Below are 13,966 nucleotides of genomic sequence, written 5' to 3'. Positions count from 1 at the left end.
TAAATAAAAGATACAGTGATATATGGACAAGTGAGAGAAGTTGCCACGTGGCATAAGTGCATTTATATTTCTTAACTATTTATTGTCTAAAATTTTAAAATTTTAACTATGGTAGACCTGAGCAAATCCTTATACATTTCAAAATAGTTGTCTTTTTTTATTTATTAAATAACTCATGAAAAGAAGAGGAAAAAGAGTAAGGGAAAATCCAATCTCATTCTTTGATTTCCTTCTGTCTCTACATTATTTCTACCTAGATACCGATTGAGGTGCACTTTTCTTTTTCTCAGACAGTTTAAGCCATTTTCTCTACAAGAATAAATAAGCCATATAAAATATATATTTATTTCTAAAGTAGTTATCTTACACCATCTATTCAAAGAACTTAAACTAATCAATTTCGTGTGAATTACATTTAAGTCACTTAATTTAAAATTAAATAGGGTACAAAGATAGTCTCCAAGAAACAAATTTTATTTTGTGATGGAAAATGTCTTAGAAATACATTTATTGTCTAGGTGACCCGTTAAATTGCACAATCGTTTACTTTATAGCACGTGGAAAACACGCAAAATAGGCGCAGATGATTAAAAGTGCTTCTTTTAGGACATCAAACATTTTGACAAATGGCTTGAAGCGGTTTTTTTTTCCGGGACAAAACAATCCAAATGCAAATAGCCAATTAATAATTTGACACGCGTTGTGTTGCTTTTTAAATGAAAATCATGTCATATAAACGCCGCCAACACATACACATGTATACAACATTTAACAGAGTTGAATAGTTTAGATAAAAATTCAAAGCTAAATTAGATAGGGGAATATTTAATAGGAACATCTAATGGAGATACACTAACCAAAGATGAATTACATTTTTTTATTTCATTATGTCCTCTTTTTGTTTCCACCAAGAAGATCAAGGAATAACAACTTCCTCTAATTCTATTCATTTGTGTTTGGAAATAGACCATAAAATATGATTAAATATGATTAGCAAATTGCTAATTACAATTTGAATTATTATAATTTAAAGGGGGGAAAGGCCAAAAAGGCATGCACCAAAAAAATATCATTTCACGCGCGTATCACGTGATAAAAGAAATCTCGACGCCTCCAATCCCGCCATCTCTCTCCTCGATCGGCGTCCGCTTCGTCCAGATGTCATCGGCGCTGGTTCCGCTCACCGCCCAACGGATCCCGTCACCTGCGTTCGGCCTAAGGGCGGTTCACTGTTTCCTCTCAAACCCGAACGAATCGAGCCAATTTTTTCGATGGAGCGTCTCTAGGGTTTGGATTTGCGTTCAACACAAACCTAGGGCTTCGATTTATCTCAAAGCGAAGGATGATGAAAGAGAGGTAATTTAACTCTTAGAATCCTTCAATTTATTTAAAGTTGAGATCTTTATGTAACTAACTGGTTTAGTTTCAGGTCAATCACGTTGAGAATTTGGATGAATGCTCTACTGATCCCCATGGTAATTGTTTAATTCTGTTAATTGTTGTGTTTTATAACAATTTTAGATCTTTTTCTAGAACTAATTTATTACTTTTTTTTTCTTTTTGAAGGTTTGGAGAGTGATAGTGGAAAGAAAACTGCGAAAAATTTTTCGCCTAAAGAGTACTATACTTTCTACTTGCTGATGCCTAATATTGGATTCTTAGGTAGAATTGCTAGATTTTGTTTCTCAAAAGTTAATATGAATGCACTTGTTGAGTAGCTAGCCGCCTGCATGCGATGTTTAATGGGTTGTTTTGAGTTTGTGCAAATTCACCGCACTAGTGTCAATTAAAAGTTCAATCCGGTAGTGGCTATTACAGTTTTCTCCCAATGTAAGACCTTTATTTCTCGGTGAAAGTTATACCGAATTTTAGCTAAACCATGCATTAATTGCTCAATGTCCATTCCCTTCATCCAACGTAATTTCGCACAAAGCAATTTTGCGATGCAGATAAGTCTTGTGCATGGACTTATGCCATGCATTATTGAACTTATAGTCTTGTACAAACTATAATGTAAACTATAAATTCCATAAGACTATATGGTGTTACAGGAACCTAAACTAGCTGGGTTTTAGATCCCCTCTCGAATTTTTTTCAGATTGATTTTGCTTATTTCTTGCTTTGTAGATTGGTGCAAGACTTAAAGAGATACGGAATTGCAGGAGTACTATCCTATGGGTTACTTAATACCATGTATTATCTGGCAACATTTCTTCTAGTCTGGTGAGTTTTAGTGTAACTTCAATGTTTATAAGTTATTATTTTTCCTTTTTTAATATATTGTTTTGTCTGCTTGTTACCTTGTGTGTGTACATATCCATCAAATCCATCATACATCCTGCATTAGGCATTGAGAACAGCATTACAAATAAGTTTAAATCTCAGATGTGTTACAACTTGAATTTAAAGAGAATTATGTAGAAATAGTCTAAAAGATTTAATAAATAAAAACATTAGACCATTGTTTTTTCCTTTGAACCAGTTCACTTGTTCAGTAAGGCCACAAAAAAAGCGACTCGTTAAAAGTATGCATGAAAATTGGAATTCATAGTGACAAATATATAAAGTATAAAGTATGAAATAAATCAAACACAGAGTGCGAGAGAATATAATCTATCTTTCGTTAGGCAATTATCACCAATGTACCATCTTCTTGCAATGACATAATCTTGGCGCTTTTGCTGCTATTTCCATTGCAATTATCTTTCCTCTATTTTTTTTCACCACCTTTTGTCTTTGCAATTGGGTGGATGAATATATTTCAGTCAATTTTTTTCTTTTGTAGTTTCATTTTTTGTACATTAAGCTTTGCGCTTTCTTGGTAGGATTTTAAATGAAATTTTTTGCTAATACACATCTCCGAAGAGCGAGCCATATTCACAAATTTATGAATATTATCTGACGACTCAGTAAAGTCTAAATTGTGTGCTTTACCACAATTTTCTTGAATTTTCAAATCAGTTATTATCATGAATTATTTCACTTGTTACTAATGCAGTTCATTTTTCAAAATAGAATAAAATGGAAATAAATCAATTAATTTGTTTCGTAATGCCACAAGGATATGCCTTTAAGAGATACTTTTTGTTTCAAGTTTCTCAGAACTGCATATTGCATTTTCTTGTGCCCTCTAGAAATTATTTCATAGGTTCCCTTTGTGTCCATTGAACTTTTTTGACAAAATATTTGCACACAATTCCATTTTTTTCCTCATTAACAATTCACATCTCACATTTTGAACATTTCTTCGTGAAAAATGTAGGATTCTCTTGTATAAAAATCTTCAACATCTTTTTAGTTTCCAATATCATATTCAATTGTTGCTTATTATTAATCGTTTCGTAGTTTGCTACCAACTTGTTTTCTCTTTGTTTTCTAATAGCTCTTCCAAAACGTGCAATAAACTCGACTAGAGTATTCATATTATTTACATACTTATCAATATTATCATTCATGCTCTCCAATCTTCGAGTTTGACGAATTCAGCTCTAAAGATATTCTTTGAATAAATTGCAGTTCATTTTTTACGAGCCTTGTACATGTCAAAAAGCCAATCATGATTATCTAATTTATTATCATGTAAATCTACTCTTAGCTCAAACTCTTGAGGAGTCTCTTAGTTCCAAACACATTGAACTGAAATGATAAACTGACTATTGAAAGCTATTGCAACAAGTTTGTCTGTAAGTTTCTATAGAATGTGTTACATGCGAGATGTATGAATAGATTTAGAAAATATCTCCTAAATTGCAATATCAGTGAAATTTTTTGATCAGTTATAATCACATTAGGTGGATGACCACATGTTGTTTCTGTCATTTCTCAAACAACCAAATATAAGAATCAATTTTTCATATTTTATGAGTCAATGTCCAATATAAACACATCATCGGTGATGATTTAACTCTAGAAAAGGAAGAAAATACCAGTTGATATTGATTTGTACTGTATGTTATATAAAAAGATTAAAACATCGGTAAAGATAAGGATATACTTTACCTGCAAGACCATCTAGCCAAAACACATATATCAAATTATTATCAATGTCCACTTTATAAATGTAATAGAATTAAAAATTTATCTCTTTCTTCTCCTTTAAATTGTTCATTAACAACTGTGCATAACAAGCTTTCTTCTCTTCCCTCTCTTTTTATAAAGTGTGTCGAATTATCTCTTTTGATGCAAACAATATCACTATAACCTCCACTATATCTTTAAAACCGATATATTCTAATGTCCTTAAATCTTTAAATGTGTTAAAGGAGAATTTTCTATACTCTAGTGACTGTTCTATAATTCCATTAAATTGTTGCTTTCTTCAGGTGACACATAGATGTGCATGAGCTTAAAACTTTCAAACCAACCACTTTCTATATGGGTCCACTTGAAATCTTCTACTGGCTAAGCAATTTTCTCTTGTGATTGTCATGCTTTTGAGCTAATTACTATATATATATATATATATATAAAGTGATTCTAAGGTGACACCTTAGATACCCACCCAAGGACGCGGCCTAAAATCACATCATTCCCTAATTGTTTTTTCCGATCCGCTCCGTTAAACTTGATATACACGTTCTTAAACCTAAACACACCAATTTTGGGGTGAGCCCGTCGTGTTTTGACCCTTCATCCACTCGCCGCACGGTTTCGAATGAATAGAACTTTTTGCACGGCTCAACGAAGGGTCAAAACATGACGGGCTCACCCCAAAATTGGTGTGTTTAGGTTTAAGAACGTGTAGATCAAGTTCAACGGAGCGGATCAGAAAAAACAATTAGGGAATGATGTGATTTTAGGCCGCGTCCTTAGGTGGGAATCTAAGGTGTCACCTTAGAATCACTTTTCCCATATATATATATATATATATATATATATATATTATATATATATATGGTATGGCTTGGTAACCAACATAAATTTGTGGCTTGGTAGTGAGGTTGCACAATCCCTTTCACCATTTAATGGGACCACATTCGCAAGGTTGAGAGGCAGTGAGATAACTGGCCAACCATTTGAATGAGTGGAGGGATATGCCAACCAACTACCAAGGCACAATTTTTATGGGCTTGGTGACCGAAATGACAATTTTTCTCGTATAATAATATATATATATATATATATATATATATATATATATATATATATATATATATATATATATATATATATATATATATATATAGATAAAATTCTTTAGCTAAAATCTTTAAAGTGATATGTGATGGGCCCTAGTTCTTCACGTCTCTCTACATAATTTGCTGTTCCTGCTTCGAGTTTGTCCGTTTCTCTCTTCTCAGTGCTCTTTCTGCCTATCCACCTCTTCTTCTCCCTTTACTTTCTTTCTCTTTATTGCAAAAATCTTCCTGGCGCCTTTTTCAAATCCTCAAACGGTTCTATCATTTGCTCTCCTTCAATAACTTCCATCTCCGGACATGAAAGCCTACAAAAAAAGAATTATAGTTAGAATAGTTATTACAAATGCTATGATTTTTATTGACTATATTGATCACATCCTTGTTGCCTCTCTCGTGTTGTACAACCATTCCACATGCCCATCCCCCTCCTCTCTATCAGCCCTATTTATGTTGGTAGCTTAAAAGACAAAATACAATAGAAAATTGTTTATACGATTTAAGATTTTAAGAAACCAGATGGATGGCGGTCAATTTGTAGGTGTTTTGAAGTTCACAATCATCCATGCATTACTCTAAGAAAGCAAAAATTTCTAAGGAGCAATTGAATAGACACTCAAGAACAAAAAAAGTCTTCATAACACATTTAAAGAAGCAAACTTAAGGGCATTAGAATTTATGCTGGTTCAAATGTAGAGACTGGAGATTTTAGTCATATTATTTGCACCAAAAGAGATATTTGTAATGCTTTGTAAAATGGGATAGAAGAGAAGAACACTGATGTTGCCTAGTTCTTAATGGAATCTTAAACGTGTGAAAGATATAACACCTTCCTATTACACTTAAAAGGAAGGCACTAGTAGAAATTGGCAGTTGTGTTTTGGGCCGCTGTTCTTGCAAGGAAAGCATATCATCATTTTGGCGATGTGTTAATCTTTCATAGCGATATAAATCAATATCATATGATGTTTTCTCTTTACCAGAGCTGATCACCATAACAATTTGTTAATTTTTGGAACTTGATTAATAGATGAAAAGAATTTCTTTTATTAACTGTTTAAGAAATGAAAAAAGTAACTTTTGGCCACCCACCTAGCTAAGCAATATTTTTCCATTAGTGCTGCAATTCAAGACATGTTTTCTTAATCTGTTCATAGGTAATGCATGTAGCGCATTTTAAGAACTTACAAGTAAACTTGGTGCAATCTATGTTACTCGGACAAGGTGGTTTGACCGTCGTACCGGCGTCGATACGACCCGACACCGATCCGGGTATGAAATACGGGTCAGATACTGTGGCTGGCACTCGGATACGGTGGGGCTGCGGCTGCTCGTCGTCGACGAAGGAGGGTGAGGAGATGGCTCGTCATCGTCGATGGAGGAGGTGGAGGTGGCTTCGACGAGTTCCTGCTTCGACGAGGAACAGAACGGAGGTTAAAGACGAAGCTCGGAGGTTGAAGACGAAGCTTCGACTGTTTGACAGAGGTTGAAGACGAGCTCGGAGGTAGAAGACGAGATCGAAGACTAGGATCCGAGAGGTTTCGAATAGTTCGAGCTTCGACGAGGAACAGAACGGGTCGATGGAAATTTCGTGGCGGTTTCGGGTGAGTGAGAATTAGTTTTACATAGTTTACTTTAGTTTGGGTTTTATGTTTTGGGTTTTGGGTTTGGGTTTGGGTTTGTGGGTTTGGGCTTTGGGTTTGGGTTTGTGGGTTTGGATTTTTGGGTTTGGGTTTGGGTTTTACAATAAATATTTGAAGCAAGTAAAAGTGTATACGGGATAGAGGAATGAAATTTAATTAGTTGTACTTCATTAAATAAATTAAACTATTATTAAAAGTGTATTCCCGTACCTGTGTCGAAATTTAGGACAGTGTCCCCTTATCCAAAATTTTTAGAAATTTCGTATCGGACACTCGGATCAGCACCCGTATTGGATACTCATACCCGAGTCCAGGTAACGTAGGGTGCAATAGCTTTCAAGAGTGGGTTTATTGTTATAAACCAAAGTGTGTTTGTAATTCAGAAACTCCTCAAAAGTTTGAGAGCCAAAATGAAAAGATTAAACGCGTGAATTAGATAATCATGATCGTCTTGTATGTACAAGGTTCATCAAAAACCGATACCAACTTTTGCAAAGAATATCTTGGTAACTAAATTTAACTAAATTTCATACAACACAGAGATTGGAAAGCATGAACAATGCTTATATTGATATGTAAATGTTCTGTACTTTAACTGAGCTTGTTGCATTTGAATGATCTATTGCAAACCAAAGACAAAATGAGTTGGCAACTATCTATAAAATCCTTTAAATAAGCAACAATTGAGCTGGACAAAAAATTAGAAATAGAAAGATGTTGAACTTTTACACAAGAGAACAAGTTCTTCCTCTTTCAAGAAGGAATTGTATAAAGTTTGAGACATGAATGCCTAATGAAAGCAGATGATGAAATTGCATGAAAATAAATCGTCAAAAAGGTTGGGAAATCAATAGATATAAAGATAACTACTAAGTAATTCATAGAGGATGACAAGAAGGTGCACTACGCAGCTGTAATAAACTTGAAATTGAAGATATCCTATTAAACATATCCTTATAGTATTACAAAATGGAATTGTTGATTCTTTGCCATTTTGTTATTATATTCGAAAAGATGAATTGCATTAATAACAAATAAAACAATTCATCATTATGATGGCTTGAAAAGTCAAGGAAGTTATGCTAAAACATAAGATTTAGGTGTCACGAAGTTATCATGTGATGTTTATAAAATTGCGAACTTGACTTTTTCGCAAGAGGTGTGTCATGTGTTTATTAGCAGAAAAAACTTGATCCCAATACTACGAAGAAAATGCATTAGACTATTCACAAGCTATACAATAAGGAATTGAATTACCTCAGAATATGGATATTCAATCACCTGATATTGCAAAGGTAAAAGGTAGTGAAAAAATGATTACATATGGAAAGGAATTGCAACTTAAACAACAACAAAACCACTAAAATTGTGTTCTTGTAAGAGGGTAATTCATCGTGATACTCATAATTTGCTTGATGAAGAAGAGGTTATTATTCTCTCTTTTTGTATTTTTTATGTTTTATAATTTTTAATATGATTTTGATTTCCATGTATAATGTCATCTAATGAACTTGAGGGTATAATTTTAATGAGTGAGAATCTTCATTAGCTATACCGAACAAGTTTTGGGTTATTTCTATTGAATATATCTTTTTAAATTCTAGTCATAACACAATTTGAGATTTAAACTTATATTTAGGGGTTGTTTGGTTGGATTGAAACATAGTTGCAAGTATAAATAGAGCAATTGGATTTGTAAATACATTGATTGGCTTACAACTTTGTAATTAGGAAATGGTAGATGGACTTATGTTTGTAGAGAAAAATTACAGCAAATGCTAAGGCCAATTTGGTGGGAGGAAAAGCTGCAGCTTCAAAAAAAGAGAATTAAAAAATAAAAATAATTCCACCTCATCAAAAAAATCTTTTTAAATCCAAGTAGGAAAACCATTTACCCAAGTTTTCTTTTATGACTAAATTTCGTAGCTATTGCCTTAATTGTTTTTTAACCAAACACTAAATTTGAATTTGGAAATACATTTCCTACAATATGATTGCAAATATCCAAACATCGGGTTTGAAGTTGAGTTCATGCAACATATGCTGCAATTTATTTTTGCAGCATACTAAACAACCCCTTATATTATTCTCAATGTCTAGAGTTGGTATCGTGGAAGAGAATTGTAAGATGTTACCAGAACTAATCTGCTTCGAATCCTAGTGTTCACACATTTAAGATGAATTAAAAAAAGTAATGGCGCATGAGTCCAAGTTTCAGCCCATGAAAGGACGCTCAATCTGTGGTGCATATTAGAGTACAAAATCATAACCATCAACCCTCATGGCAACTCCAAAACTTTTGTGTAGCTTAAAAGGATTTTGGAGAATATACATGATGTAGGGGTGTGTGCATATACACACACACACACATCCCCTATGTGATGTACATTATATATATAGTGTGCGTGTGTGTAAATGGATACTGGATACTAGTTGCTAATTCATACCCATTTTTAGGAGCTGTTCTAGCTTACGGATTAGCTGGAAGAAAGGTACTTTTGCATGATTAAGTGGATTTGGTGCTATCTTTTTAAAGTTGGTATACTGTTAAAACACCATCATTTGGTATTAACATATGCAATAATTGCCTTAGTTTTGCATCATTTGCTTTGTCCCTTGTATCTTTCACACGTGCATATCAGTGCATCTATGTAATTGCAGCGTGCCATTGGAGTTCCAATCCATTCTAGAAGAGTATTTCAAAAGAATTTTGCATTCCTTTTGTTTTGTTTAAGGTTTTATTTTGCTCCAGCTCCTGGAAGAATGGGCTATGCTGCAGCTGTTGAAAGGTAACCTCAATATTTTTTCTAGGCTATCATACTTAACTACATTTCATTAAAGTGTTGACATTGTTTCTCTTGAAACCCTGCTTAAACAGATTCCTTAAAGTAATGGCAATGGTGTGGGCTGGTAGCCAGGTCACGAAAATAATCCGAGCTGGAGGGTTAGCTCTCAAAACTCCAGTTATTTTCACTGTTATATATCCATCACTAGTTTTCTATTAATAGGGCATATTGTCATTAATGTTTCCAAGTTGTTTGCAGTTAATGCTTAATTGGTAAATGAGGTCCTTTTCCCCATTTACAAAGAACTTGACATAGCTGATACAGGCTGCTAGTTGGTTTACAATTGGCCAAAAGAATTTGCTTGTTACTTTGTAGTATCCATCTCAACTAAGAGATGTACTTCATAGAGTTAGGTTTTCGTTGGGGAAAAAATACGAGGGTAATTGTACGTTCATGTATATATTGCACAACTTATTGGAAAGTTCTATATATGCCCATTTTAGAAAGATAATCTGTTTGCCAAAGAGAATGTCTTTCAAGATTGCATATGGCATGACCCGCACCATCATCAACTAAGCCTTTTGGACTTCATCCATCAACAGTTGTGGAATCTGGTTTTTTCCCCCAGTGGTTTCCCCATGTATGTCGTCTTAGTATATTTGCGAGCCCCAAATTATCTGGAGTGACTTGTCAACTAGGGTATTGCAATCTAGTGTCTCTTGTGACATCACTGGACACTGTGTAGATCTACCACGCTCCATCAAATAGAGATGATTTTGTACTATTTCCTTTTAAATCTGGAAGCCCTCATCAAGGAGGGCCCAAATGGCCATCAACCATTGACACATAGAATCAAACAACAAAATACTTCACAATAGAGGAGCCTACAAATTATCTTGTATCAAGGCTACTCACCAGTTATCGGAACAGCTCAGAAGCAACAATAAAATAATTTCTTTAAATTTGGTAATATCATGGATGGAGAATGGAGATAGAATATCCCTTTTCCTCTTATTATTTAGTAAAAGGTATTAAAACAATAAACGTTAAATGATATCATTGGTTATTGTAATATCTTTTTGTGCATACTTGATCTGTAGGGCTCTTGCACTAGCTCCATTTGTAGATAAAGGCTTGTCTTGGTTCACGATCAAGTTCAATTTCGAGTCTAAAGGAAAGGTAAAACACTTTAAGTTTCATGGGGGCAGGTATCCTTGTAACTTCACTTCTTCCGTCTTGAAGACTGTTTCCTCCCCTTCAGGCATTCGCAGCCATTGCAGGGATGTGTTTTGGACTGGCTCTTCTCCTCTTCGTCGGGTTGACATTAATGTGGGCTTAGAACCGAGATTGAATTTCTTATCGTAAGGTGATTTGGATGGATTTAAATATATTCATCGGTGAACTCGTTATTGGTGACTGGGAATTCTCAAAGGTTTGATTTGCGGGATTCCATGGTTTCATGGGACATTTGTGCCTGTCTGTATGTCAAAAATGTTCCTGTAAAGTTTATACACAGAAGCTCAGCTTGCTTGAAGAAAACATGTAATATAACTTGACCTTACTTGTGTTAACTTCAGGTTACATTCTGTTCTTGCGTGTTGAACAGAGATGAATCTGAACAGCTCAGGCTTGGCATGTAAAATACTGAATGTTTTGTCACTAATATTTGTGATGCAAGTTCAACCAATCTTGATACATTTTTGGGTTTTTATTGGTTATTCCTGTACGGTAATGTATGCATCTAACCTATCCATTATCCTGTTCATGGATTGATAAAACGTGTAGAAACTTCTATTCGCCTTTGCCTGTGAATAGATATGGCTTAATTGCACTTAAACTTAAAGTAATTGTACGCTCACTTGTACGTTCTAAGATTTGCACACAAATACCATCAATTATGTAAATTTGAGAATTTATCCGGGAATATGTTCATGTGATACGGTGATACCCATGTGTTAATTTTAGAATTTTTTAATCCTTATTTATTGTTAGAACTATTGTAGTTTTTTTTGAAACCTACAAAAATTGTAGTTTAGAATAAGATTTTTCCTTAAGTTTAATAGTAAGTTCATCAAATATTAAGAGTTAAAATACTCTGACATTAACATGGTAGCATCAAATGAGAATTTTCTTGCGGCATCACATGAGAATTTTCCTAAGTTTAATAGTAAGATTAACAAATGTTAAGTTTATTGTTAAAACTAACGTAATTCTATTTAAAACCTACAATAATTATAGTTTTAAATAATATTTTTCATAAGTATAATAAATGTTAAGAGTTAAAATATTCTAAAATTATAAGGTGATTTGGATGGATTTAAATATATTCATCGGTGAACTCGTTATTGGTGACTGGGAATTCTCAAAGGTTTGATTTGCGGGATTCCATGGTTTCATGGGACATTTGTGCCTGTCTGTATGTCAAAAATGTTCCTGTAAAGTTTATACACAGAAGCTCAGCTTGCTTGAAGAAAACATGTAATATAACTTGACCTTACTTGTGTTAACTTCAGGTTACATTCTGTTCTTGCGTGTTGAACAGAGATGAATCTGAACAGCTCAGGCTTGGCATGTAAAATACTGAATGTTTTGTCACTAATATTTGTGATGCAAGTTCAACCAATCTTGATACATTTTTGGGTTTTTATTGGTTATTCCTGTACGGTAATGTATGCATCTAACCTATCCATTATCCTGTTCATGGATTGATAAAACGTGTAGAAACTTCTATTCGCCTTTTCCTGTGAATAGATATGGCTTAATTGCACTTGAAGTAATTGTACGCTCACTTGTTTCTGGCAGCTCTTAAGTACGTTCTAAGATTTGCACACAAATACCCTCAATTATGTAAATTTGAGAATTTATCCGGGAATATGTTCAAGTGATACGGTGATACCCATGTGTTAATTTTAGAATTTTTTAATACCCTCAATTATGCAAATTTGAGAATTTATCCTGTGATACCCATGTGTTAATTTTAGAATTTTAATACCCTCAATTATGCAAATTTGAGAATTTATCCGGGAATATGTTCATGTGATACGGTGATACCCATGTGTTAATTTTAGAATTTTTTAATCCTTATTTATTGTTAGAACTATTGTAGTTCTTTTTGAAACCTACAAAAATTGTAGTTTAGAATAAGATTTTTCCTTAAGTTTAATAGTAAGTTTATCAAATATTAAGAGTTAAAATACTCTAACATTAACATGGTAGCATCAAATGAGAATTTTCTTGGGGCATCACATGAGAATTTTCCTAAGTTTAATAGTAAGATTAACAAATGTTAAGTTTATTGTTAAAACTAACGTAATTCTATTTAAAACCTACAATAATTATAGTTTAAAATAATATTTTTCATAAGTATAATAAATGTTAAGAGTTAAAATATTCTAAAATTAACGTGCTAGCATCACACGAGAATTTTCTTGCCGTAGTTTTCATGTGGTGTGCATAATTGACTACTGAGTAGGAGTGCATGCGGTCCGGATACGGCTCTGATATGATGCTTATCATATCCATATCCTCTTACCTATCTCGGATACGGATAAGGATACAGATGTACATCGATAAGGAAAATTCATAACCATATCCGCTAAAATCGGATACGGTTACGGATATACATGCGGATATAAGCAGATATGCAAGCTGATACAAAACAGATATGAGAAAACTAGATAGTATTGAGAAAAAAACATAGTTCATGTGATACAAAAGAGTGTTAATATGTTCATTATAACTGAAAAGTTAAGATTAGACATCTTGATCATCAAAACTAACCACAAATCCATAATCTAAGAATCGGAACTATCGTAATAGTATCACTAATATGTATTCAGATATTTCAGATACGAATACAGATATTTCACTACAAAACCATATCCGAAACCATATTCTATCGATTATAGATTTGAGTAATCATATCTGTATCCTAACGGATACGGTTACGAATATTTCCTCGGATACAGATACGGTTTAGCACCCCTACTACTGAGGGTATTAATCTGCAAGCTTTAAAAAGTTTTTGATAAATAGTTTGGGAAGTTTCTCCAACTTCTGGACGCGGGTCCCACTCTTGGGTCGAACATTGACGTCCGCGAAAGCAAAGCGCCTCCCGCGTTTTGTTATTCCACTGGACGAGGGAAAGTCGCCGTGAATTCCTCTCTCGTGCGGAGCGGCTCCCCTTCGCTTTTCTCGGACGTAGAAATTTTTCCAAAGAACCCCTTCTATAATAATCTCACCGGCGGTCCTAAGGATGTGCCCTTTGCGCATCATTCTCGTGCTTCTCTCGGCCGCAATCGCGGGGCTCGTCGCTTGGAGGGCGGTGAGGTCACCGCAGGGTCACATTACGGAGCCTGAAACCGAGACCCCGACGGGTGATCCGAAGAAAAACGAAGGGGAC

The 13,966-nt window shown here is 34.2% G+C and overlaps 1 protein-coding gene across 3 annotated transcripts; it reads left to right on the top strand.

Annotated features, from left to right (window-relative positions):
* On the top strand, positions 1,081-12,207 carry LOC109844407. Of its 3 annotated transcripts, XM_020413413.1 has the most exons (10): positions 1,081-1,356; positions 1,430-1,475; positions 1,567-1,618; positions 2,128-2,223; positions 9,236-9,270; positions 9,531-9,567; positions 9,657-9,722; positions 10,665-10,743; positions 10,826-10,930; positions 11,867-12,207. In XM_020413413.1, exons 1-9 carry the CDS (start codon positions 1,159-1,161, stop codon positions 10,901-10,903), a joined length of 687 nt encoding a protein of 228 aa, XP_020269002.1. In that variant the 5' UTR covers positions 1,081-1,158; the 3' UTR covers positions 10,904-10,930; positions 11,867-12,207. The 3 variants fall into 3 exon arrangements, with proteins under 3 accessions (XP_020269002.1, XP_020269001.1, XP_020269003.1); XM_020413412.1 differs by lacking the exon at positions 11,867-12,207 and having other exon boundaries at positions 10,826-11,271; XM_020413414.1 differs by lacking the exons at positions 9,236-9,270; positions 11,867-12,207 and having other exon boundaries at positions 1,082-1,356; positions 9,514-9,567; positions 10,826-11,271.

This window comes from Asparagus officinalis, chromosome 6, assembly GCF_001876935.1.
Source record: "Asparagus officinalis chromosome 6, Aspof.V1, whole genome shotgun sequence".
Lineage (NCBI taxonomy): Eukaryota > Viridiplantae > Streptophyta > Magnoliopsida > Asparagales > Asparagaceae > Asparagus > Asparagus officinalis.
This window is presented reverse-complemented; position numbering and strand designations above follow the sequence as displayed.

Coding starts and splice junctions, on each gene's coding strand:
- LOC109844407 (XM_020413413.1), top strand. CDS start 1,159: ATGTCATCGGCGCTGGTTCCGCTCACCGCCCAACGGATCCCGTCACCT. Junction 1,476..1,566: donor ATGCTCTACTGATCCCCATG/GTAATTGTTTAA, acceptor TTCTTTTTGAAG/GTTTGGAGAGTGATAGTGGA. Junction 10,744..10,825: donor ATTTCGAGTCTAAAGGAAAG/GTAAAACACTTT, acceptor CCTCCCCTTCAG/GCATTCGCAGCCATTGCAGG.